Below are 24,879 nucleotides of genomic sequence, written 5' to 3'. Positions count from 1 at the left end.
GGTACCAAGTCTACACTGTGTGTGCAGGAGAACAACAGTTAGACTCACAGCCACTGCAGCAGCAGAGTTATGCATTTATGGTTCATCCTAAATAGAGTAACCGGTTGAGCAATTTTCATTGTCAGTAATATTTTCTACAGCTGATCACCATAACTGTCAGTAGAAAAAATGTGAGGCTCCTACTGAACACACAACCACACCCACACACAACTACACACCCACACACACAGCTACAACCACACATGTACAACCACACACATACAACCACACATACAACCACACACATACAACCACACACATACAACCACACACACATACAACCACAACCACACACAACCACTCGCACATACAACCACACACACATACAACCACACACACATACAACCACACACACATACAACCACACACACATACAACCAACCACACATACAACCAACCACACATACAACCAACCACACATACAACCAACCACACATACAACCAACTACACACACAACCACAAACACCACCAGCCGTCAGTGCATGCTTCCACAAGGCACACACACCACCAGCCGGCAGTGCACACTTCCGGCAGTGCATACACACCACCAGCTATTCTACAATAGCGATCACTTTCACGATTGCTTGAAGTGCCGCTTGTTTTCTCTTCTGTCCAGTCCCGACGTCTAATTAAAGTGCTTGTCTGAGTTTTCCCATGCTCTCGGCAGGATGGTAATCTTGAGTTCTATTGGAAGTAACTCGCTGCCGTAAGAAGTCACCAATGACCCTCCCACACTAGTCTCCCAAATGAACTTCCCCGAGCGTGCTAGGATTGACTTTTCTCCCCGGAGATCCATCTTCTGCTCACTATTCATAGTCCTTGCATCCGGTTACTTAGCAGGCTCCCAAGGGCCGGGCACTAACGATGCTGTGTTCTCTGTGCTTAATTTCTCTCAAGGCTTTTTTTTATTTTGTTGTTGTGTACAGGCACTGCATTTTGTTTTTAATACTGGAAAGGTTTCATTGTTCTGGCTTGCTATATGTGGCACGGTGGCCATATTTCTATTGAATAGGTATAATGGTGGATTGGTTTTAGGAAAGGCTTTTGAGTTACTGTATCTTGGCAGTTTTCCAAATATTGTTCCTTTTTGATAAGGATGCATATCTAAAACACAGTTTGCATCTTAGATTAGTATACATGTAATTTAGGATACTGATGGCTAATGTTTGATTATAAACAGTTGTAGCTTGTAGATTCTTTGTCCACATCGGATTTGCAAATATCTTGATTTTTAGCGTTTTCCTTTTACTAAGTACATGACAAAGATACTGAATTGTAGCAGAATGAACCCTTGCAGCTGCCCCAATGGCACCTTGTAGAAACGCTGCTGGTATTTTGGTGGGTACCAAGTCTGCACTGTGTGTGCAGGAGAACAACAGTTAGACTCACAGCCACTGCAGCAGCAGAGTTATGCATTTATGGTTCAGCCAAAATAGAGTAACCGGTTGAGCAATTTTCATTGTCAGTAATATTTTCTACAGCTGATCACCATAACTGTCAGTAGAAAAAATGGGAGGCTCCTACTGAACAACACACAACCACAACCACACCGTCAGTGCACACTTTCACCAGGTAAAGACACACACCACTTGCCATCAGTGCACGCTTTCACCAGGCACACACACATCACCAGCCGTCAGTGCATGCTTTCACCAGGCACACACACCACCAGATGTCAGTGCACGCTTTCACCAGGCACACACACACACACCACTTGCCATCAGTGCACGCTTTCACCAGGCACACACATATCACCAGCCGTCAGTGCATGCTTTCACCAGGCACACACACCACCACCAGCCGTCAGTGCACGCTTTCATCAGGCACACACACCACCAGCCGTCAGTACACGCTTCCACCAGGCACACACACCACCAGCTGGCAGTGCACACTTCCACCAGGTACACACACCACCAGCCATCAGTGCACAATTTCTACAGGCACACACACCACCTGCCATCAGTGCACACATCAATTGTTAACGCATCCACAATTAACTATATTAGCAATCGCAGTATGGCGCACTTTACTTTTAAACATATTCATCTAAAGCGCAGCATGCCACCATTGCTACAAAAAAAAAATACACATTTTTTTGGCCTACAATTTATAGACTTTTGTTGCAATTAGTGTTGCAATATTTAGCAACGCCAATAGCTCAAACTTAATTAATGTGAGACCTATTGCATTGCAAATGCTTGTTTCTTTCCCCTTCAACCTACCACTAAGATTGGTTACTCTATAGAGTCGAGTGCTAGAAGCATTTGCGTGTGTTGCTTTTGCAGGTCCACTTCTGCCAGTACTGCGGACAGCGTCACTCCCTGGAGTGTGTTTCTCGTGAGGTCAGTTTCAGTCACTGCCCTGTCCCTGGTGTGCGTCCGAAAGATTCACTGCTGCGCCTATACTGCAAACCTACCTGCGGTTCTCATGCCTCTCGGTGAATGTTAAATTATATATCAATTATAAAGTAAAGAACTGGTGCACTTAGTCAGAGCGAAGCAGCATTTTTAGCAACCTGCCCTCTTCTGGAATTACTTGCCCAAGCAAATGCACACAAATGCATGCCCTGGCTACAGCATGCATTTGGTAAGTGTTTTTTTACCCTGTACGGAACAAAATAAAAATAAAACTAAATCAATTTTTAGCATGCTTTACGGCCAGGCTTTCCCCTTATTCAGTGATTCCCAGATTAGATACAGCCCTTAGATGGAATGCTGTGGGAATTCGGAGTGAAACTGTGCAGCTTCGATGTGTCATTTATTGGCAGCCCCCTAGCAATAAAAAGAGCAATTAATGTTTGTGCCGGAGACTGCTCAGAGTCAGGGGCTGCAGGAATTCATTTCCCTATTGCAATTCCAGAGACCTTTAAACTGAAATGGTTGTTGGCGTCCCAAGAACAATAGCCATCTGTACTTCAAACTTTAAACTGATAGTTTTGTTTCACGTGTCCAGATTGTAAGTGGTAGGAGCCTAATTGATCAAAATAGACACGATTGAGCAGATACTTTCTAGAGAAGATTTTACAATTTTAACGTTATTCACCCACGCTTCAAGGGTTCATGCAATATTTCTGAAATAGAAGAAATTTCAGTTTTTGTGTGTGAGGGGTGGGAGGTCATTGCCTTCTACAGAAACACTCTTCACAGTATACATGTGCAAAGTGTTTAAGGTATATATCTATTTGTCATAATTTCTAATGTTTGAAACATCAGAGGACATCTACTCCGAAATGTTTTAACATTAAATTTTTCGCATAGAAAAAAGTGCACCGTTAAACGTTTGTTTAGGTACTAAAAGTGGATAGCAAATACTTTTATTTATGGAGGGGTTTATTGCTCCTTCCAGAAAGAATATGCCACGGCGCACAACCTAAGACACACCAGAGGCCCTCAAAAGGATATATGTCAAGGGTAATGCAATCGCATTTCTGCCTTCATGGAGGGTGTTGTTTCGAGGCCACATAAACCAAAAGAGCACTTAGGAACAGCAATCTTAAAACCTACTAAACAATCAGAGAACTCGGATATAAACTTTCAGCTTCCAAAAGCCTCTCTATGTAAATCATGATTTCCATGATAGCACATTTCTTGCTCTTTTCTATTCTGCTTTTTAGGTCTCGCCCTGCGAAAGACTGCGCACATACGCAGTCGAGCTGGCGAGTTGTAATGATATAGAGTGAGTTTCACTAGCGAGGTTAAGCCCTGCCCCTCTTTTCCATTGGCTGGCATCACCGTTCATGCTAAATGGTGGCCAGCTATTGGAGAAGAGGTCCTAGTGACGTTCTTCTTTCTCTTTTAGCCCCCGTTCTTTTCAGACTGGGTTCCTTGACTTACTGGTGGCGTAAAAGGTTTCTTATCTTCTTTATGGGCGAAACAGATGGCCCCATAAAGAAGATAAGGAACCTTTTCCCACAGCAGTAAGTCAGGCTCTAAAAGAGAAAGCAGCACGTCTTGGCAATCTACTTTGGCTATAAACACGTCACACGTGCTTTACTTTTAATGTTACAAGTAAAGCGAGGGTGCCGTGGTTATACTAAAATGAAAGAAATATAAAAAAACATCTATTTCTTTCATTTTAGTATAATCGCGGCACCCGTGCTTTACTTCTAACATTTTAAAAGTAAACCGTGGGTGCAGCGGTTATACCAAAATGAAAGAAATAGATGTTTTTTTATATTTCTTTCATTTTAGTATAATATCACAGTTTGTCAAACGCTGATATTCGTTTGTGCACGTCTGGTTCCTCTCACAGCTTCTCTTCCCAAATTCAATCTTTATTTGCGCGAATTCATTTGTTAATATTTTTTTATTATTTTAAACGCTATGCTTTAATAGACTGGTTTGAAGTACTTGTATTGCTTCCGTTTTCAATAGCAGGATACTGTCAGCGTTTCCAGCGGAGTGAGTTATTGCTGAAATAATAAAAAACTGTCCGCAGACTCCTGGCCTGAGATATATTTCTGTTTTCGGTGGGTGTGAAGGCGCGTTCAGCACGACGGTTCCCACATTGGTGGGCACAAGGAACCAGAGCCCCGGAGCCGGGTGTAAAGTAAAGCGCTTTGGGAGCCGGTGAACGGAGCGCTCTAATGATACGGGTTTTTCGCGGTATTTCATAAGCGTGACAATGGCCGGCCTGGCGAGATAAATCATTGACATTTTACATATTTATCTCCTTATTTTATTTACACACACTATCGCAATACATGACAGTCTGGCCTGTTTTTAATGCGATTATGACAGGTCCGCAGGTACAAGTTCTGGTATGAAAGCTCTATCTCAGTTGATAAGGCAGTCCATCACTCTGTCCTCGAGTCCCGTGTACAGCCCCAGTAATGTAGATGAATTTACCCGCACAGTGATTATTTACAGCTTTGGCGCTATGTTAGCTGTCACATTTACATGTTCCGAAGTTCGGACTTGTTTTATTGTTTTACTTGCCGTATGCTGGCTGGGCGGATTCATAGCAATATATGATGCGGGCGGGATCAGCAACTGGCAGCGGCGACAGAGGCCAACACATGAACAGTGTGTCTGTGCTCGGTGCAAACCGCCACACAACTCCGATCCCTCCATTTGAAATAGAAACACGCATCTACTCACTTCCTTTGAAAAGGGTGTGTGTGTGTGTATATATATATATATATATATATATCCACAACAAACACCAATCTCTTGGTAATGAAGACGCACTCACTCGAGTTGTATATTTCAACGCGTTTCACCTCAGCCTGAGGCTTGATCACGTGATCAAGCCTCAGGATGAGGTGAAACGCGTTGGGGCTTCGTGGTCGACAAACCATGAATAAATGAAGCTGTATTTTGGAAATATACAACTCGAGTGAGTGCGTCTTCATTACCAAGAGATTGGTGTTTGTTGTGGATATAATTCGGCTTAACTCCGCCGAGGAAAACGCACCGCGCTACACTTGAGCTCCGGCACCGACAACTGGGTCAAAACAGATATATATTTTACACAAATACTAATTAGATGCACATATTCGCACTTTCCAATCTATATCTGTGTGTGTGTGTGGAGTTGGATGTAGTGGGGCATATACTTGTATATATGAGACGATTGCGAGAGATCAATAAACGGATATGTCCGTATGTCTTCCCAATCCAGACGTGTATTTGAACACACGCTGACTTGCACATGCAAGGCATTCCCAATAGCTCGGTGGCCCTATATTGCTCGAACCAGGAGAGCATGGTATAGGCACGCGGACTTCTGAAATAAATGCAGATCTGCAGAGATGCACATTTGTTTGTTATTAGAAATGTAAAGAACAAGGATCAAAGAACACAAGAAAGCAAAGAAAACAAGAGCACCGCTGTGGACTCATCTGATCCTCTGTGCAGTAAAGGGCCTCATTACTTCTGCAGGTGGAGAAAGGGCTGTCCTGAGTGGAGCCACAGAGCTTTGCGTGCATGAGATATACACTATCTGTGAGGGTTCCGAGCAAGATCTAAACGCCAAGCCCTCCTCTGCACCGACTAATGTATGGCCCACTTACACAAGCCCATGTTGTGTGGCAGACGTGTGTCCTGTGTGAGCTTTTGTGTCTTTGATGGTTGTCCATGTGCCAGCCATTTTCACCAGGCCAACACCATGGGCCAGTTTATTGATAGGGAGGGAAATGCTTAATTAGAAGCAGTCGAAAAAAGCGGCGAAGCAGGGCCAGTTACAAAATCCAATACTGCAAAAATAATGCAGAGCGCAGTGTGCGCAGCAAACCCAACTTTTGTTGCTGAATAAGAAGGAAAGGGCATTAAATGGAAGGCGCTGGGGCTGCCGGCGGAGCGCAGAGGCATTTTCACGCAGGAAGATTGACACTGTGGGAGCCGCTGCCGCGCTCCGAAGACACTGTATTCAGATCACGTGAACAAATAAGGCCGGATTTGAAAGGCCTATATTTCCGATTATACAGGGGGGGCCGTGCACCACCCCTCCCCCTCTCCAAATTAATAAGTGATAAGGTTTAAAGAAAACAGCAATAGCGGCGGCTGCCTCCCTGTAATTCTGCAGGACTCCGGTGATTGCAAAGGGCTGCTTGATCAACACTTTTTTTTGTGGGGAACACTTAAGGGGCCATCGAGATGGGCAGAGTGGGTCCCGAGGACCGTGGCTGAGGGACCAGAGGGCCCGCAAACGGTCGAATAGGGAGCCTCGGAGAGGGAGTGCAGAGACGGGAATCCAGGCCATGCAGCGTCCCTGCCTCAATAGGAGCAGCGCGGGGCCCTTGTGAGTACGGGTTGGGGGTGGCGGGCATTCCCTGGTGATAGGGTCAGGGGCTAGAGCGGAGCAGGGACATTGGGGGGTGTGTCCCAGAGCCATAACTGCAGTTCGACATCACACACCATGGTAGTCACCAGGCTTCACGTCCCTGCGCCTTTCCCATCAGCACTGTCCCGTTTCTTGTGGGACTTAACTCCCCAGACGGGGTTCAGATACTCCTGTGGACACCCCAGTTCTGCACCGGCACCCCAGTCCCTACACTCAGCCCGCCCGGGACAGCAGCGGGGATGGTCACACAACGGCCGCCATGTTGGGAAGAGCCCTCGTCAGAACTTGTCTGGGTTGGATTCTGAGGGAATCTGAACTCCTTACCATTGTCAGCCCTGACCCTAGTCACCCGCCCCCAGCCCATGCCTATGCTCTCTCTTTCTCACAATGACTGTAAAGCTGGGGCAGGACGAGGCCACCAAGAAGCTGCTGGGCAAAAGGTGTGCAGCCGCAGCGCTGGGAGAGGAGCCCATGGAGATGGAGGAGGCAGCTTCCCGGGACCCCCAGGAGGAGGGGGGAGAAGGATTTTCAGCCATCCGTGCAGCCCTCCCTAGACCAGAGACACTTTCTGCGAGCGAGAGATTAAGGTGAGGGGCAGCGGCTGTGGAGGGCAGAGTAACAGCCTGCAGGGGGGTAGGCAGAGTGCAGAGGGATGCTGCAGCTTGGGCTCGGTGAGTGGACGGGGTGCCGAGGAGTAGCCTGGTGTCCTGCCCCGGTGAGTGGACGGGGTGCAGGCGGTAAAAAGACACAGGCAGCCACTGTGCATGGTAAGATAAGACATCATGGTGTCCTGGTGCTTGTGCCTAACTGTACTGTGCATGTCCTGCGCAGGGGGCCAGTCTACAGCCAGCATGGGTTTGGGGGGTGCAAGGAGGTGTCATCGCAGCCCGTGTGGTCCAGGGAGGGTGCCTGCCTGCAGGGTGTCTCGATGGGGTGCAGGGATGTCATGTCACAGCCCGCAGGGTGTATGGGTCATGGATGGAGGGCGGGTAGGCACATCATAATGTTCTGTGCCAGGAACAGGGTCTTTGGATGGATTGAAAGCGGCACAGCCTAATGTTCCAGGAGCTTGTTTGGGTGGGATACACCCTAGGAAGTAGTGTTCGGATTGTTATAGTGCTGACACGCTTGGCGGTTGAAGGGATCCTGGAACTGAGGAGTAAAGTTGGTTCAAGAGAGCTTTAGGGGTGCTTTGTAATTGACATCAGTTTTAGGGGCAAGACCAGAACGCATAGTACACACCCATGCTGTCTTTCGCTGCTACTTCACCCATCCTCACCCTTAATTTTTGCTTTTCAAGTGCTCTCCACCTGCCATGGTTAAAAAGGTAGCCTTCACATGTTGGTTTTCGTAGAACACCAGATGCCATCTGCATGTAAATGACATGCAATTTGCGGGAGGGCATGACGTGGTCAGTACTTTTAGTCTTGAGGGCAATCACAGGTCTTAAAACAGTATTGCTATTGACATGACATACACCACACAATTGCTAAATGCACAATTCAACACCACACAATTCAAAACTACCCAACATAATTACACTCCACATAATATCACTCAACGCAACATGATTTAACTTCACATAATTACTCTCCCCTAAATACCAGATAAATACACCCTACATAAAACCACCCTATGCCACATAGCAATATTCACAAAAATACACAGCACACCATGTCACACAATTCCAATTAGCATAATTTCACTCAACGCAACACAAGTCAACTCCACAAGTCTATTCCACACCATATAATTAAACTACATATTTCAACTCAACACACCACATACATCCAAAGCTACACCACAGAATTCCTTATTATGCTACAAAAGTCAACATCACACCACAGAATTAAACTCCACCACATACCACTCCACAACACAAAATACCAATACACATAATTACACTCAATACCACAAAGCTGCTATCCACATAATCACACTCCACGCTGCGCCACTACAAAAATCCACTCCATTGCCGCACAACTAATAGTTCCAATCCAACCCCCATAATTCCACCGTGTATCACATACGTCCACTCCACTCCATAACACATAGGCAAAAGACATTGTCATTTACAACACCAATGTTTAGTTTTAGGCAGACAAAGTCTACATCCCATACAGCTTCTGTTGTTCCCCCAACTCTCTGTTGCTGCTGCAGCGCCTGCGTTTGTCTTCTTAATTAATCGTTACCGCCCCCAAACCCTATTTATCCACCATGCCATATAATTCCACTACACAAATAAACTCCACACAATTCGACCCCACATGATTCCACAACAATTCCAATCCAACCCACATAATTCTACTCCAAACCACATACATTCACTCCACTCCAAACCAAAACACATGGGTAAAAGGTATTGTCAATTACAACGCCAATAGCTCTAACTCGCAAATGTGAGACCTATTGGCATTGCCACTGCTTGTTTTCCAGAGTCGGCGGATCCTTCACCCTTGTCTTCCCCTTTCCTTCACTGCCTCTCCAGCAGCTCCTGGCATCGAGAATCGCTTGGAAGGTTTGCCACCCATCGGTGTGCTTGTTCTTGAACTCTGAGGCTCCACACGTCTATTCCACAACATATAATTAAACAACATATTTCAAGTCAACACACCACATACATCCAAACCCACACCACAGAATTCCATAATATGCTACAAAATTCAACAGCAGACCACAGAATTAAACTCCACTACATACCACTGCACAACACAAAATACCAATCCACATAATTACACTCTACACTCAATACCACATAGTTGCTATCCACATAATCACACTCCACACTGCGCCACACAATTCCACTACAAAAATCCACTCCATTGCCGCGCAACAAACCGTTCCAATCCAACCCCCATAATTCCACCGTGCATCACATACATACACTCCACTCCATAACACATAGGCAAAAAACATTGTCATTTACAACACCAATGTTTAGCTTTAGGCAGACAAAGTCCACATCCCACACAGCTCCTGTTACCCCAACTCCCTGTTGCTGCTGCAGCTCCTGCGTTTGTCTTCTTAATTAATCTTTACCGCCCCAAACCCTATTTATCCACCATGCCACATAATTCCACTACACAAATAAATTCCACACTACATAACACAATTCCACCCCACATGATTCCACAACAATTCCAATCCAACCCACATAATTCTACTTCAAACCACATACATTCACTCCACTCCAAACCAAATAACATGGGTAAAAGTTATTGTCAATTACAACGCCAATAGCTCTAACTCGCAAATGCGAGACCTATTGGTATTGCCACTGCTTGTTTTCCAGAGTCGGCGGATCCTTCACCTTTGTCTTCCCTTTTCCTTCACTGCCTCTCGAGCAGCTCCCGGCATCAAGAATCGCTTGGAAGGTCTGCCACCCATCAGTGTGCTTGTTCTTGAACTCTGTGAGGCTCCTTTTATTTTTTTGCCATCCTTTGACGTTAGACTCTGAGCCTTTTTGCTATTTTATTACCTTTTGCCACTCCCTGCCCCTGGCTTCCTTCATCGCTTTCTTCATTGCCTTCAGTCACTCAACGTTGATAATTTTCCTTTGTGTCAGATTTCCCTGCCTGTGCCAGTTCGGTGTCTTAGTTGGTTCCTCATCCCTAGGGAGGCCCTACTTTTGAGGGAGGGCTGTTTCTGTTAGGTGTCGACCATGGCGTAGTATACCCAGTATTTACTCTGCCTCAGTGTCTTGGGCTGAAACTCAGTTCAGGCCTCGCAATTCTCTGCATTGTGGTCTTTTGGGAGAAATAGATTATTAATCGCATGCTGGTATTTCTACGCAAATTTGTGATGGCAATTGGGGCTGAATTTAAAAGTTGTATACTCCATCTCTCCTCACTGCCTCACACCTCTGCATTCTCCAGTTAAGTAATCCTGAGTCTGTGGTTTCCCATTGGGGCTGCAAAGAGTTTCCTCTTGGTGTGCGAGGACTACTGGGGTATTAGGCTGGTTTAATCTGTATTTTCCTAGTGCCTTCGACAATCCGTCACTTTTCTTCGACTGTCTCGGAACTCCTCTATCTTGAATCCAGACCCAACGGCGTAAAAAAAGAATTTGAAGATGGTGACTCCACACCGGAACTTCTGGGGTGCATGTCACAGAGGGGATGGGCATATCACCAAATGGTTGTCGACGATGACGCCTACAGAAAATACACTAGATGAGGCAATGACATGCAGAGTGTGATTACAGCAAACATTCTTACTGCAAAACATCTGTTATGAACCAGGCGTTGGCTGGGCTAAGAATGCTTTATAGTATAAACGATAGGCAAACGGTGTCCAATTTGTTTTGGGGAACTTATGATGATTTGTGCTGCTAAATGAAGGATGCCCTTCAGGGTAGCAAGGTTGGTCTATGGCAGACCACAGAGCAGGGTGTTGTATACATCTAGGGGGGAGAGGACTAGGGCTTTTACTATTGTGCTCAAGTCTTCTCTTTGGAAAAAGGTTTCACTTTTTTTATAAGGGGCATCGTTGAAACAAGGCATTTATGGCCTTCTTGGCGATATATTCTTTAAGTGACAAGTCTGTATTTATGATGAATCAAAGAGGTTTGGCCTGGCCCATCAGTTGAGTTGTAAAGTCTGCGAGGCCTAAACTGGAGAACCATGTCTGAATCTGTGATTGTTTGACATAGTTAGCGAACAGGAGAAATTCTGTCTTAATCCGGATAATCATCAGGTAGTTGGCCGTAACCCAGGATTGGATGGTTGAGGCAGGCTTTGAGTCTCTAACTCTGTGGTTCAGGAGATTTTGAGATAAGGGTAGGTATTGTGAGCATACAGGGGGACCAAGGTAATTACAGTCTACAAGAACGGCTCCAATGACAGGGAGAGCCATGGATCTAGAGCCTCATATCCGTGCATGTTGCTCTGGGTAGGCAAGGTAGAAAATGAACCACTGCAGGATAAGCCAGAGAAGCCCATGAAGTTTTCAGAGTGTAGATTATTTGCTGGACGGTAGACTGTGTTGAAGGCTGCTGAACGTTAAAGCTGAACCAGCAAGCAGAGGTTATTTCAGCCAGAAGGAGGAGGGTGTAGTCAACCTCTTTTGAACAATGCTATCAACACCGGTGTTTTCCCATCCTCCTGGAAGAAAGCTTGTATCCGACCCATTCTAAAGAAACCCTTCCTTGACCCTCTCTAGAGGTCACAAATTACTGTCCAATCTCCTGCCTAACCCTGGCAGCGAAAGTCCTTGAAAAGGCCAATAATACAGAGCTCACAGACTATCTAAACGCTAACAATCTGCTAGACTCTACACAATATGGCGTTCGTTAAGGCATTTCAACGGAATCAGCACTTACTTTGGCCACAGAAGAAATTAGATGACAAGTTGACAAAGGTGGAAGGGCCATCCTGATCCTACTTAAACTATCAGCCGCGTTCGATACGGTTAATCATGCTGTACTTACGCGAGGGCTCGAGGCAGTAGGAATTGGGGCCTCTGCCCATTCCCTTCTCACATCCTTCCTCTCTGTCAGAGAACAGAGCGTGTGCTGGAACTCCATAGAATCGGGCACATTCTTTCTTCCCGGGGGAGTGCAGCAAGTGTCAGCACTCCCTCCACACCTTTTTAATATTTATGTAACCTCGCTGGCCAAACTAATTAAAGACCACAGCTTCTTGTCAGTGTCATATGCAGACGACACTCATATTATTATCTCTAATGCATCAAAGCCAGAAATGTTGGCTGGCAGATTTCACAGCTGTTGTGGCCACATTATGGAATTGATGCAGAATAATTACCTAAAATTGAACGCGTCCAAGACAGAGGTCATGGAATTTGGCTATGGTCCTCCCATTTGGTCCCACGCTTGGTGGCCAGCAGCGGCTGGGGTTGCCCTGTCCTGGCCTCCAAAGTGAGAAACCTTGGCTTCTTATGTGACGCCCAGCTCAATCTTTCTGGGTAGATCAATCAATTGACATCAGCCTGCTACTTTCTCCTAAAAACACTTCGGAAAATTCTGCCTTTTTTACCTGAGGATTTTAAAAAAACGGTTATGGTGGCTCTTATTCTGTTCATTCTTGACTATTGTAACGCCCTTTATTTATTTATTTATTTTACAGATTTGTAAAGCGCATGGCTGCCCGTAAGCGTCCCAGCGCTAGTGATAAAGAAACCAAGTGCGAGGGAAGAGTTACGGGAACAGCCAGGTCTTGAGTGCTTTACGAAATAAGAGTAGGTTGGGCTGGGCTCTGATGTCTGGGGGCAGAGAATTCCATAGCTTGGAAGCATTATATACAAATAGTCGACCTCCAGAGCGGGCTTTCTTGATTCTGGGTACGGATGCCAAGTTGCAGTGTGAAGAACGTAATGTTCTCTTGGTAGTATAGGGAGTGATAAGGTTTTTTAAGATGGATGGAGCCTTACCATGAAGAATTTTATGTGTCGTGCATAGTGCCTTAAATTGTATTCTCTCCTGAATAGGCAGCCAATGCAAGGCGTTCAGAGCTGGTTTGGCTGAACATCGACGGTGGGTTCCTGTGAGAAGACGGGCGGCAGTATTTTGTACTGTCTGGAGTTTTGACAGTACTTTTTTAGGGGCCCCCAGATAGAGGGCGTTGCCGTAGTCTAGGCGGGACAACACAAGGCCGTGAATCAAGAGTTTTTGAGATTGTGTTGGGAGTAAAGGCAACATTTTTCTAGCCGTCCGTAGAAGGCCATGGCACACACCGGCCGTTTTTCTTGCTTGAGTAAAGAAATTGAGGCCTTCATCCAGCCAGATTCCTAGACTTTTGATTTCTTGTTTTGGATTAGGAGCCGTGCCCATACAGGGAGGCCACAGGGCTTTAGGTTGGTAGAGTGACTGATTGCCTAGGACCATTATCTCTGTCTTGTCATTATTAAGTTTGAGATGTGAGATGTTCATCCATTTAGTTATGTCGCTAAGACAGTTGTGGAGGTTGGTGAGGGACTGGTCTTGCTGACTTAGGGAGACTACCAATTGGGTATCGTCAGCATAAGTTAAAAGCTCGATCCCGAAAGGGGTGACGATTTTCTCAAGGGGGGGGACATGTAAACATTAAAAAGGGTCGGACTCAGGGACGAGCCCCGAGGGACCCCACAGCTGATGGCAGTAGGCCTGGAAGTAAAATTACCATCTGCTACCTGGAAGGACCTATCGTTAAGGAAGGATTCCAACCAGGATAGGGCCGTCCCTACGATTCCAAGATCCCCAAGACTATGGACCAGTGTCGAATGGTTGACGGTGTCGAAGGCTGCACTCAGGTCCAGGAGGATCACTGCCACTGATCCTCCTGAGTCGATGATTTTTCTTGCCTCTTCGACAACCGCCAATATCGCAGGTTCTGTGCTCTGGCCGGGCCTAAATCCCATCTGAGACGGCTCCAGGAGACCATTGGTTTCAAGGTATTCAGAAAGTTGATAATTGACATATTTTTCGGCTATCTTGCTGATGCCTGAGAGCAAGGAGATCGGCCGAAAATTGCCTAGTTCTAATGGGTCCAGGTGCGATTTCTTAATAAGGGCTTTGACAATTGCTTTTTTCCAGCTAGGTGGAACAACGCCCTGGATAAGCGAGATGTTGATCAGATTCGTAAGATAAGGAAGGATGGTAGGCGCAACTAACTTTAGGATGTTAAAGGGTGCGGGATCGGTTGGGGATCCACTTTTAATTGAATATAGTATTGGGGAGAGAGTATCTATTGTCAAGGGGGTGAAGTGGGACAATTGATGTGCTGTAGCATGGGGTGTAGAGCTAGGCGGATTAGAAATGGAGAGAGCGTCAGATGTTTGTGACGGAAGAGATGTGAGAATGTTTTTAATCTTTGATTAAAAAAATTCCGCAAGTTCATTGCATCGGTTAGCTGATGGCTCTACTGAAGGGGGAGGATCAAGTGCTTTAAGAAGTTTTTTAGCAATTTGAAACATCTTCCTTAATGAGTTGGTAGATGATTTGATTTTTTCCTCGAAATATTTGGTATGGGCGATTTTAAGTGCTTTTTTTTGTAGTTGAGAATGGTCTGTTTATATTCAATTTTTTTAATAGGGTCGAAGTTTTTTCTCCAGTCTCTTTCCGATTTCTTACAGACTTTTTTCAGAAGTCGCATTTCCTGGGTGAACCATGGGGAGGTAATTTTACCTCTGGGCTTACAGGTAGATTTTTTAGGTAGGGTTTTGTCCAATGTCTCGCCTATCCATTTCGAGAACTCTGCATCAGCGTGAATAGGGTTGGAGACAAATTTCGGGGGGGAGCGCTCTAGATTTAACTTCCATTTTTCTGGGTCTAGGGTAGCCCAAGAGCGGGTGGGCTTATTAGGCAGAGATTTAGGGCGTAAGACGTTATATAGCTGCCAATTGAGTGAAATTAAGAAATGGTCAGACCATGGTATGGGAGTATGATCTAAGATAGTAAGATCATTAATGTTGGAAAAAATAGGATCCAACAGGTGGCCCAGTGAATGGGTCGGTTGTCTACTTTGTAGCCTAAGCTGAAGGGTTTCAAAGTCTGCTATTAGGTCAGAGGCTTGTTTGACTTCCTTTTTATCGAAATGAATGTTGAGATCTCCTAGGATCATGAAAGTAGAATGGATGGCAGCCAATATGCAAGTATGTTCCATGAGAGATTCACTGAACTGGCCCATGGGCCCTGGAGGGCGATAGATAAGAATTCCTGACAAAGATCTACATGGGGTGGCTTGAATAGAGAATAGAACATTTTCACAATCTAGGAGGGGGCTGCCTTGTAATCGGCAGGAAAGATGGTCTTTATAAATTATAGCGATACCCTCTCCCTTCCCTTTGGATCGGTCCACATGTTGAATTAAGAAGCCGGGAGGGAGGGACTTGACGATGTCTGGGTCAGAATCTGGTCCCAACCAGGTTTCTGTTAGAAAAAAACGTCTAACTGACGATTTTCTAAAGTGTGGTAGATTTCGATTGAATGCTTGGGGAGTGATCTGCAATTAATCAGGGCCATACGCATTAGAATGGAAGAGGAGTGTTGAGGCACATAGGGTGTACATTTATACGGGCAATGGAGGCAGTGGTTGGAGGAGCTGTCCCCAACTACAGAATGTAAGCAGGGGCCCTTTAAATTTCTATTCAAATGGAGCAGAGCATCCCTTGAGTATCTGTGCGTTAGGTGGATCGCATTATCTATAGTGTCTGGCTCTGACCTCTGCCTAGCGCGGACGAGCGCAGACGAACTTGCCTTAAGCACGCCTTCGGCGCGCCAACGTCGCGCCCGCTGCGCTCGTCCGCTGCGCTTCCGGCAGAGAAACATGCTTTATGGGATTGATGAGGGTGTTGGAGGAGGGGCGTGGCCAGCACAAGTAGGCGTGTCTAGTGGCTCAATGAGCTCGAAGGCAAAAGGCGACAAGAAGGAAGCGTTCACCCGTGTCAGCGCTAACTCCGCTGTGCGGGATGCCTGAGTCTGAGGACTGATGCCCAAAGGATCGGTGAGGGTTTAAAAACACAATATTACACAGTTTAAAATTTCTAGATCGGCTATCGCTGCTCCCGGCTTCCGCCTCAGGAGGTTGCAGTATCAATACGGCCCTTGTAGTCAGCGCGCGCTTTATACCTGGTGAGGGGGGGCGTGGCCAGCACAAGTAGGCGTGTCTAGTGGCTCAATGAGCTCGAAGGCAAATGACGGCAAGAAGGAAGCGTTCACCCGTGTCAGCGCTAACTCCGCTGTGCGGGGATGCCCGAGTCTGAGGACTGATGCCAAAAGGATCGGTGAGGGTTTAAAAACACAATATTACACAGTTTAAAATTTCTAGATCGGCTATCGCTGCTCCCGGCTTCCGCCTCAGGAGGTTGCAGTATCAGGTGCAATCAGAGATCTACATTGGTTACTTGTCAATCAGAGAATTGAGTTTAAGGCACTGTGCATGGTCCATAAAGTCCTTTATGGAGGGGGGCACACTAAAATAAACTATTCAAAAGGCATTCCCCTAGCAGGACGTTCAGATCGGCCAACAAACTCCTGGTACACGTCCCCAGAGTTAGGCGAGCCAGATGGGAAGACCGCTAACCATCTTTCTTGGCCTCCAAGCTTCGGAATGAACTCCCACTCAATATCAGGTTGTCACCGTCAAGATCGTGGTTTAGGAGCCAAGTTAAAACCTGGATTTTCCCCCCACTACAGTATCTATCCCTTCCTGGCTGCTTTCCTCAGCGCCAAGACACCTCGGCATTCTTGCGCTATATAAGACTTTACTTTACTTACTTAGCGTTCCTGCTTTAGTACTCCAGCATGGTTTTAACCCAGATTGGTAGCCTTGGACTAGGTTATTCATGCAGATGCCTGTTCCTGTACCAGAGTGTAAACTTTATAGAATGCACATCATTGATAAATGGAGATACTTTCATGTGGATCCTTATGCATATATTTACAGTCTTGATGTTACCTAAATAAGACCATGTCTGCCGCCTTTGGACACAGAAGAGAGCAGCAGAACCAGGCAACCTTATCTGGTTTGTATTCAAAAATATTTTTCATATACATCTTTCCATACAACACACTGTGCCTACACCGACAGTTAGTGGGCAATAAAATACTCTGGGATGCTGGTCCTGAAGAAAGCTGTAGGTCCTGATTGGGTCTGCTACATTGGCTGTAACATGCCGACCTTCAATTCTATATGAACAAGGTGTATATTTTTTAAAGTTTGTAAATTATTTTAATGTTACCATATTGAGGCATCCATAAAGCATCCCTGCCTACCACTAAGTAATTTCAAGTTAGAAACAGATTGCAGATCAATAAATCAAAATGGCAAACCAGCGAAAGGAGACATACAACACTTTCAATCAGAGGCTGAAATATTCAACAAGTCCCCTACAGAGAGCTCCTAATTAGAAGCCCACCTTCCGTCAAAAGATAGTATCCAGAATGAGGAGTCGGCAAAGCAGGACACCTCGTGGGTGAGGGTTCAGCATCCTTAAATTTGAGGGACTGGCTTTAACTGCTTTTTCAATATATGTAATTACTCTAGTAATTCCCGATCAATCATACTCTATAAGATGTAATAGTATAATAGGGAGGTTGAATGATATGCATAAACAAAAGGAATCCTACTAGCAGGGAATTGTTGCCCAACAGAGGTATGGGAGCACTTAGTGTTTTTTAAAATACCCCTCACACACCAAAAGGCCCCTTGGTGTCATGCTTCATCATTGGGGTCTTCGCACCCCTCTATCGGGATGCGGCGTGCTGCGACCAACGACTACGTGGGAGCACTGAAATCAATGACTATGTGTGGTGTGTGTGGTGCAAGTGATAGGGATATTAATGTGAGTGGTGGGTTTTAGTGAAGAATTAAAAAGTACCTGGCTCGTGGGTGTCTTGGAAAAAACTTTATTCACAACCCCGAGCTGGCACTACTAAAAGAAGTGAAGTGCGAGGTAGTATCTGTCGTGGTTATGGACAGTACCTCATGTGTGCGTCGACATGTTTCGGAGCATGTGCTCCTTCTTCAGGACGGGGGCACAACTTCCCCACCTTACTCACGTTTCACTAGTTTGTAACTCAAAAGTTTTGTGTTAGTAAAAAAGTGAAAAAATATTTTTAAGTGTATAAAAAATAGGCTATAATGTGCCTACAGCGGTTTTTTTTTGCTCAGGATACATGCATTCGCATGACCTGAAAAAGAAAACAAGAAAAAGAAATGGTCTCCCTAGTCACGGGTAGTTCAGAAAGGTGCAGTCACCTGGAACGAACCATTAGCACAGTTGGCCCTGTAAAAGAAGACTCCCAAGACATACAACATAGAGAACACAAGATTGTCTTAAAAATGAATATCAATGAAGTTTAGGTCATACTTATTAGATACAAGTTGCTTGCTTCATGAGCACTCTAGAACGTCTGGGGGGTGATTGCTACTTTGTGCAGTCTAAGTGGAAAAAACAATATACAAATGGGTTTTATTTCAAAATCATTTCTTACTCACTTTATCATAAGGAAGGCCTTGTGTAACCTGCAGTATACTCACAAACTCGGGACGAGTTGTCCACCGTCTTGCCCCACACGCTGCTCCGCTCGAATGGATGCCAGAGACTGCTGTGTGTGGTATTTATACCCGGTGGTCTTAATTAGTATAGCCGGTAATTACACTCGGGCGGATGCGTTGTTGTGCCCAAATAAGGGCTATCTGCCTGTTCACTCAATGGTTTTGGGCTAATTATGAGTCCTTATAAGGCAGACCCGGTCCGACCGGTTTGTATTGCGGCCCCGTTGGGTGGGTCTTGTGATCTGCTCTAGGTTAGGATTGGTTCTGCTGTGACCCCTTACCTATAGTAGAGACAACTGCAGAACGCAGTCCATCATTTGGGTTCTCACTATATGAAGTGGTTATGTTCATTCTGGTCTAGGATGAATACACTGCTCGCACATTGGTGCTTTAAGTTCCTGCTATCTCTGCTTCCACCGATTGCATCTTCGGGATAATACTTGAGTAAGGGAGAACTGACGAAGGACATTTTTCTCTGGCAACCCACAGAGCAAGCAGAATGCCCCCAGTGCTCAAGTGCTTTAATTTTGAAAAAGGTTGCACAGTGGTTGGTTCAGTCTCACTGCTTGTGCCCCAAAAAATGGCATATTTACTGAACTGTTGTTTCTAGTAAGTAGTATATCCTTTGGAAATCTGGGGATTCAGATCAACCTCAGAGCAAATGTAATGTCAAGAACTTTATTTTCTGCTTGTTTGCAACGAAGGACTGGGAACAGGCCAGGACTCTTGGACAGACATCCTGCTGGTGTCACTTGTGAAGGAAAAGGGGGCTTACCTGCCCTTGAAAATGTGGACAGAGGATACTTTAAGGAAACAAGACAGTCCAGGAGCCACAAGGCACTCCACATGACAAGGAGAACTAAACTCATGCCTTTTCTTCAAGAGAAATGGTGAGACTGCACTGTTCTAGGCCCTAATTGTTCTATAAGGGTTCCCCATGCTGCCCCCGTCCTCATCTCAAAAGTAACCAAAAGAGGATAATGGAGGTCGATGTGTTCCCTAATACTAGCACTCAGTGAGGACTGAGCAGGTCACGGGTTTCTGGTACACTCTGTTCCGCCGAAAGAGTGGCATTACAAAAGACTATTATGGGTGCTTTTCTATCACATCTGCCCTTCTTTGGGGCTTTACTTCATCCAACAAGCTACAAATCTATCTGCAGAGCGCACTGTGTCAACCAAGAAAGGAAAGGTTTTCTGGAAATGTTTATGGGTTTCCAAACAGATGGCTTGCATCACTAAGTCCAGAGAGCGTCTTCCCCATTGCAGGTTTGCTTAAAACACGAAATCTAAAGTAAGGTGAGTGTGCCATATCAAAGTTCAGAACCAGGAGATGAGTGAGGGGGAGGCCGGGGGGGGGGGGGAATATAACCTTGACAGGGCCATGAATAGTATCTCTTGCAGTCAGTAGGGTGCCCCTCGTAAGTGAGAGACAAATTCAAACTTCATCAACTCTCAAATTAACGACACACCCAGATTCTGAAATGTTTGCAGTGTGCAAATTTAGGCCTACCTGAAGCATTGATTGGAAATTTGCTTTGTCAATGCAAGTGCCAACAAATAAAGCAGTGGAATCTGCATGAATGAATAGTAAAATTATCTTCAACAAGCCAGTCAGTCAGTCAAATAATCTTTATTTCGGTCATAGACCATAAAAGATACATACAATCAATATCATTACTAATATTTATAACTTCTTAAAAATAGGAGCACAATCCAGTTGTCATTCAATATATAAAAATATTAAACGTTTTAAGAAATATAAAAACATTAAAAAGGATACAGGTTTGCAATTCTTGGTCAGTTTCTGGGAGATGAACATATATAAAAATATTTTTTTTTTATAAAAAAGGATGCGCCACATAGCATTGATGAAGCGCAAAACAGAGAATACAAGAGGAGTAGAGGTGTTACTCTTAAGTATTCTGAGGGCCTCAATGATATCTAAACCCCAGATTTCGGCAAAGTTAGACAAGCCAACGTTGCCATAGGGATTTATACTTTGGGCAGAAGAAGAAAACATGGGACTTAGTCTTTTCCTTGGCCCCACAAGCCGGACATTCTACTGACTTGTTGGACAACCATTTATAGGAGAAGACCCTAAGCGGGAGTGTGCCATATCTAAATTGCAAATCAAGTTTTCTCGCTGCACTGGGTAGGACCTCGTCTAAGAACGGCTCCACTTTATATTCGTCTTTTATATTAAAAAACTGTAGGGTAAGTAAACCCAGGTCAGAATTACTAAGGGTATCCCTGATTCTATTCATGCGATACAAATTGACCAAATCAGCGCGCGACAACTCAGCACAGGCTACTGCAGCATTAGACCAAAGCCCTGGTAAACTCATTCTCATACTTTCTTTTTTTATAAAAGCAAACCAGGGCAGTTTCTCAGTGCCAGGGAGGCCCAATAACTCTTCAGTTTCAGATAAAAAATGCATCAGCTCAGGGGTTACCCAAAGTCTGCGCCAATAGGTTAAGGGCCGTAGAGCCACTTCTTCTTCTATTTGTCTAATACCCATGTCCATTCTCAAGGGGATAAGAGGGGTACTAGTTGGAAGAGCCAGCAGTGATCTTAAAAATAGATTGTCAGTCTTACTGATACCTTCTACCGGACAATGACCCCACAGTTCCGTCCCATATAGAATTGCTTCCAGTGCTTGTGCTTTATATACTTCTATGATAGAAGCAACTGGCTTAGATGTGGATTCCCTGTGGAGTTTTAAAATACCACCTGTGGTCTGAGCAAGTCTAAGTTTAGCCGTAGCAAGTTGTGGGCCCCAATCCATTCTATCGGTAAGGGTGATACCCAAGTATTCAAAAACAGTTACCCTGTCCAAAGCGATGCCATTCAGGGAGGGATTAGCACATCTGGTCTTTGGTGGATTGCAGACCATAAACATAGTCTTTTGTTTGTTAATCTCCAACCCCCTTTTATGACAAAAATTGGCAAGGCTGTCTAGGGCGCGTTGGATTCCCATTGGCGATTTTGACAATAGGAATCATCTGCAAACATTAATGCCACCACCTGTTCGTTTTTTAGTTTTGGGGCATCGATGTCTTTGACCCCCTTGAGGTGGGCAATCAGTGCATTGACGAAGAGACAGAATAGGGTGGGTGCCAACACACACCCCTGTCTTACTCCTCTATTGACTGGGAATTTAGATGTTAAGCCTCCCCATTTACTACTCCTAACTTGGGCAAAATTATCCGAATGAAGTCTCCTAATGATGTTAAGAAGATATGCTGGCATCCCCATATCCTCCAATACTGCCCAACAAGCACTTCTGTAGGCATCTCATGGTCTGTACCTTTTGCAACTGGAATTAAAATTTGAGTTTGGCATCATAGATTATTCTCAGTCTCTTGACTTTGGAAGCAGACGCAGGCAGAGAGCCTGGATCAGAAGTTGTAAAACTGGCAAAACAAGTCGCATCCAAAGACCAGTCTTCGTTTTTTCACCATTTGAAAACCATCCAGTTATATAGGACAATGAGGCATTTGGCAGACCAACTTATTTGAGGATGATGAAACCTAAGTGTCATCAGCATAGGAAAGTAGCAGAGAAGTCCAGCAAACTCCCAAGGAGCAGAATTGTCAACAGTGCAGAGTCCTGGCGAACCCACAGCTCGTCCCTCATCATTCAATGCTTGACTTGGAATTTGGAAAATGAAGCATAGGCTGGGTTGCCATATACACGTTTTTTGCTTACATTCCAAAAAAATCCCAGGCAAGCATAAAGTGGATTGCAGAAAGTGTTTCATGTGAATGAAATTGGAAATACAGCAGAGAGTCAAAGCCTGTCTGCAATGAAAACTAAGAAAACGATGGAAGATGACTGCAGCAGATTTACAGTCAGGCATGATTTTCAGGCATCACTTGGTAGGTTTTCCATAGATCTGGATTCGTTGCTGCTGTCAGGGAACACAGTCAGGAATTTTGCAGTAACCAAAGTGTATACAGGACAAAATGTTAAGAGCCATGGGCAGCTGATTAAGACTGCCAAGAGCCGGGAATGTGAACTACACATAAAAAAGAGAAGTCTAGGTGGTGTAATGTGAAAAGTTAAATGCACTGCACCCCCTCTCCATTCTTACAAGGCAAATAAGCCAAATGTAAACTTCTGTTTTCTTTTATGGAAACAAGGGTTTATAAAGTTAAGACCATGCATGTTTTCTATTACTAATCTTCAGCATTTAACAAGCTAAGAAAGATTGATGTAGTGAGAATGGCTTGAAATAAAACACTTGGCAGTATTAGCACAAGTCCGTTTACTAATTAAAAAGCGATTAAAAGAGGTGAGATCTTACCTGTTTGTTTCTACATTTATGACTTTAATGCCGAGCATCGTTCCATACAGCACAAAATGTCCAGTCTCATCGAAAATGATGTTAATTAACCTAATTGCATCCACTTTCTCCAGTTCACGCTCCACAGCCATACGCCGGCCAAACTCCATATCTGGAAGCTGTTGCCTCATCTGCTGCAGTTCAGTGAACATCTATGGGGGGAAAAGTCAACATTAGAAGGCTCCTAGGAGCACATGCAGCAAGACATGCCAGAGTGTGCTACATCATATGCCTCATGGAAAATTAAAAGGCAGTTACTGTTTACTATGAAGTCAACTTTGCATGGGCAGGGTTGAAGGTAAATCACACATTCCAAAAGACTCAATATCAATCACTAGTAAGTCTGAAACCTCAAATATGCAGAACTTCAAATGGAATAACCTTCCAATGAGAGAATTCGAGGGGCTGTGTTATGCCTTGTACACCTTTGCAGTGTTGGACCTGGAGATGGGTAGTATTACACTAGACAAATTATAGGGCCGGATCGGCTTACACTAAAGATAAAGTGTGTAACCACATCAGAGTGTGAATGACATCTTTCAAACGTACCAAATGTCTTGGTAGTGTCATAGGCACCAAATTACGTAGTTCACTGGTTTTTTTTCTAGAAGAGAGTTTGTCTCTTGAAAAAAGTATCTCGGGACACCGCAGGCTGGACTTGACATTCAATGTTTATGAGTATCAGCAAAGGTCTTATGATGGAGAACAAAGTAGAACAGAAAATTTAAACACCGAGCTGTTGGGTTCAATCTTGAAATCGACCTGAATACTGAAAACAGCAATTGGACTAGGGTGGGGCCTGAAGGTTATAATATTGTGAAACGCTGATGTCTTCAGAAAGTCAAATCTATATCTATGTCAAAAGCAGGATGAAACTAAACCAGCATAAGCAGTTTTTTTTAGATGGAGTCTACCAGTCTGGTTGCAGAAGAGCTATTGTTACGTTACCAAGATTGTAGTTTGAGATTAAAGCCCATCCATTGCTGATCATTTGTAGGTTTTATTGTCCCTCATTTGTTTACTTCTTATTTGATGGCTTGCCTTGTCCGTCTTTTGTTTACCCCCCTTGAGTATAGGCTTTTTACTTGTGTCCTACCACTGCTCAATTTTAGGGAACTACTTGCCTAACGGCTTCACAAGACTGCCTGTGTTTTCCAGCTGTCTCCCTTGTTTGCTACTCTCCCATTCAATGTTGCGCTCTTGTCTGAGTGCTCGTCTTCCCTCATTCTGCGCTCCACATTGCTCTCTCTCACCAGTGTTCTTCTGGTGTCGGTCCCCCCCAGCACTCCGTGTGGTGCTCTTCCTACATGCAACCCGCTTCTCTGATAGACCCCAACAATACCTATAACATCTGGTCCATCAGCAGTTTCTTTTTATTTGGCACTTTTTTTCCGTTCCAAGTGGTGGTTATCATCTGGGATGCATAAATCATTAATTAAAGCAAATAGCGCCTGTGTCATTTCGCTGCCACACACATACGTTTTGGCACATGTGGGTGTCAATGGAATTACGTGAATGCCATCACAGTTTTTCTTGACAATGCTGAACAGTGTCCAAATGCTGCACAGCATCACCAACTGCAACTGCCGAATATGAGTCTCTATGGAGTGGTCTATTGGGCTTGTCAATGCTTGCTGTGCGTTTTATCTTAGCACTACTAGTCCCTTGTATGGTTACTTTGCACTTTAACTAGGCTAGCGCCCAAAGTGCATCATT

The 24,879-nt window shown here is 44.8% G+C and overlaps 1 protein-coding gene across 1 annotated transcript in view; it reads right to left on the bottom strand.

The window, feature by feature from the left end:
• The window catches only part of PPWD1 (peptidylprolyl isomerase domain and WD repeat containing 1), a 387,705-nt gene that overhangs the window by 215,973 nt on the left and 146,853 nt on the right, over window positions 1-24,879 (bottom strand). Inside the window, exon 6 of the mRNA XM_078675153.1 lies at window positions 23,125-23,315. Within this exon, the coding sequence (XP_078531279.1) occupies window positions 23,125-23,315 (191 nt within the window). The remainder of the gene's footprint in view (window positions 1-23,124; window positions 23,316-24,879) is intronic.

The sequence above is a fragment of the Lissotriton helveticus genome, chromosome 2_1, assembly GCF_964261635.1.
Source record: "Lissotriton helveticus chromosome 2_1, aLisHel1.1, whole genome shotgun sequence".
NCBI lineage: Eukaryota > Metazoa > Chordata > Amphibia > Caudata > Salamandridae > Lissotriton > Lissotriton helveticus.
The sequence above is the reverse complement of the archived record's forward strand: the minus strand, read 5'-3'. Positions and strand labels throughout refer to the sequence as shown.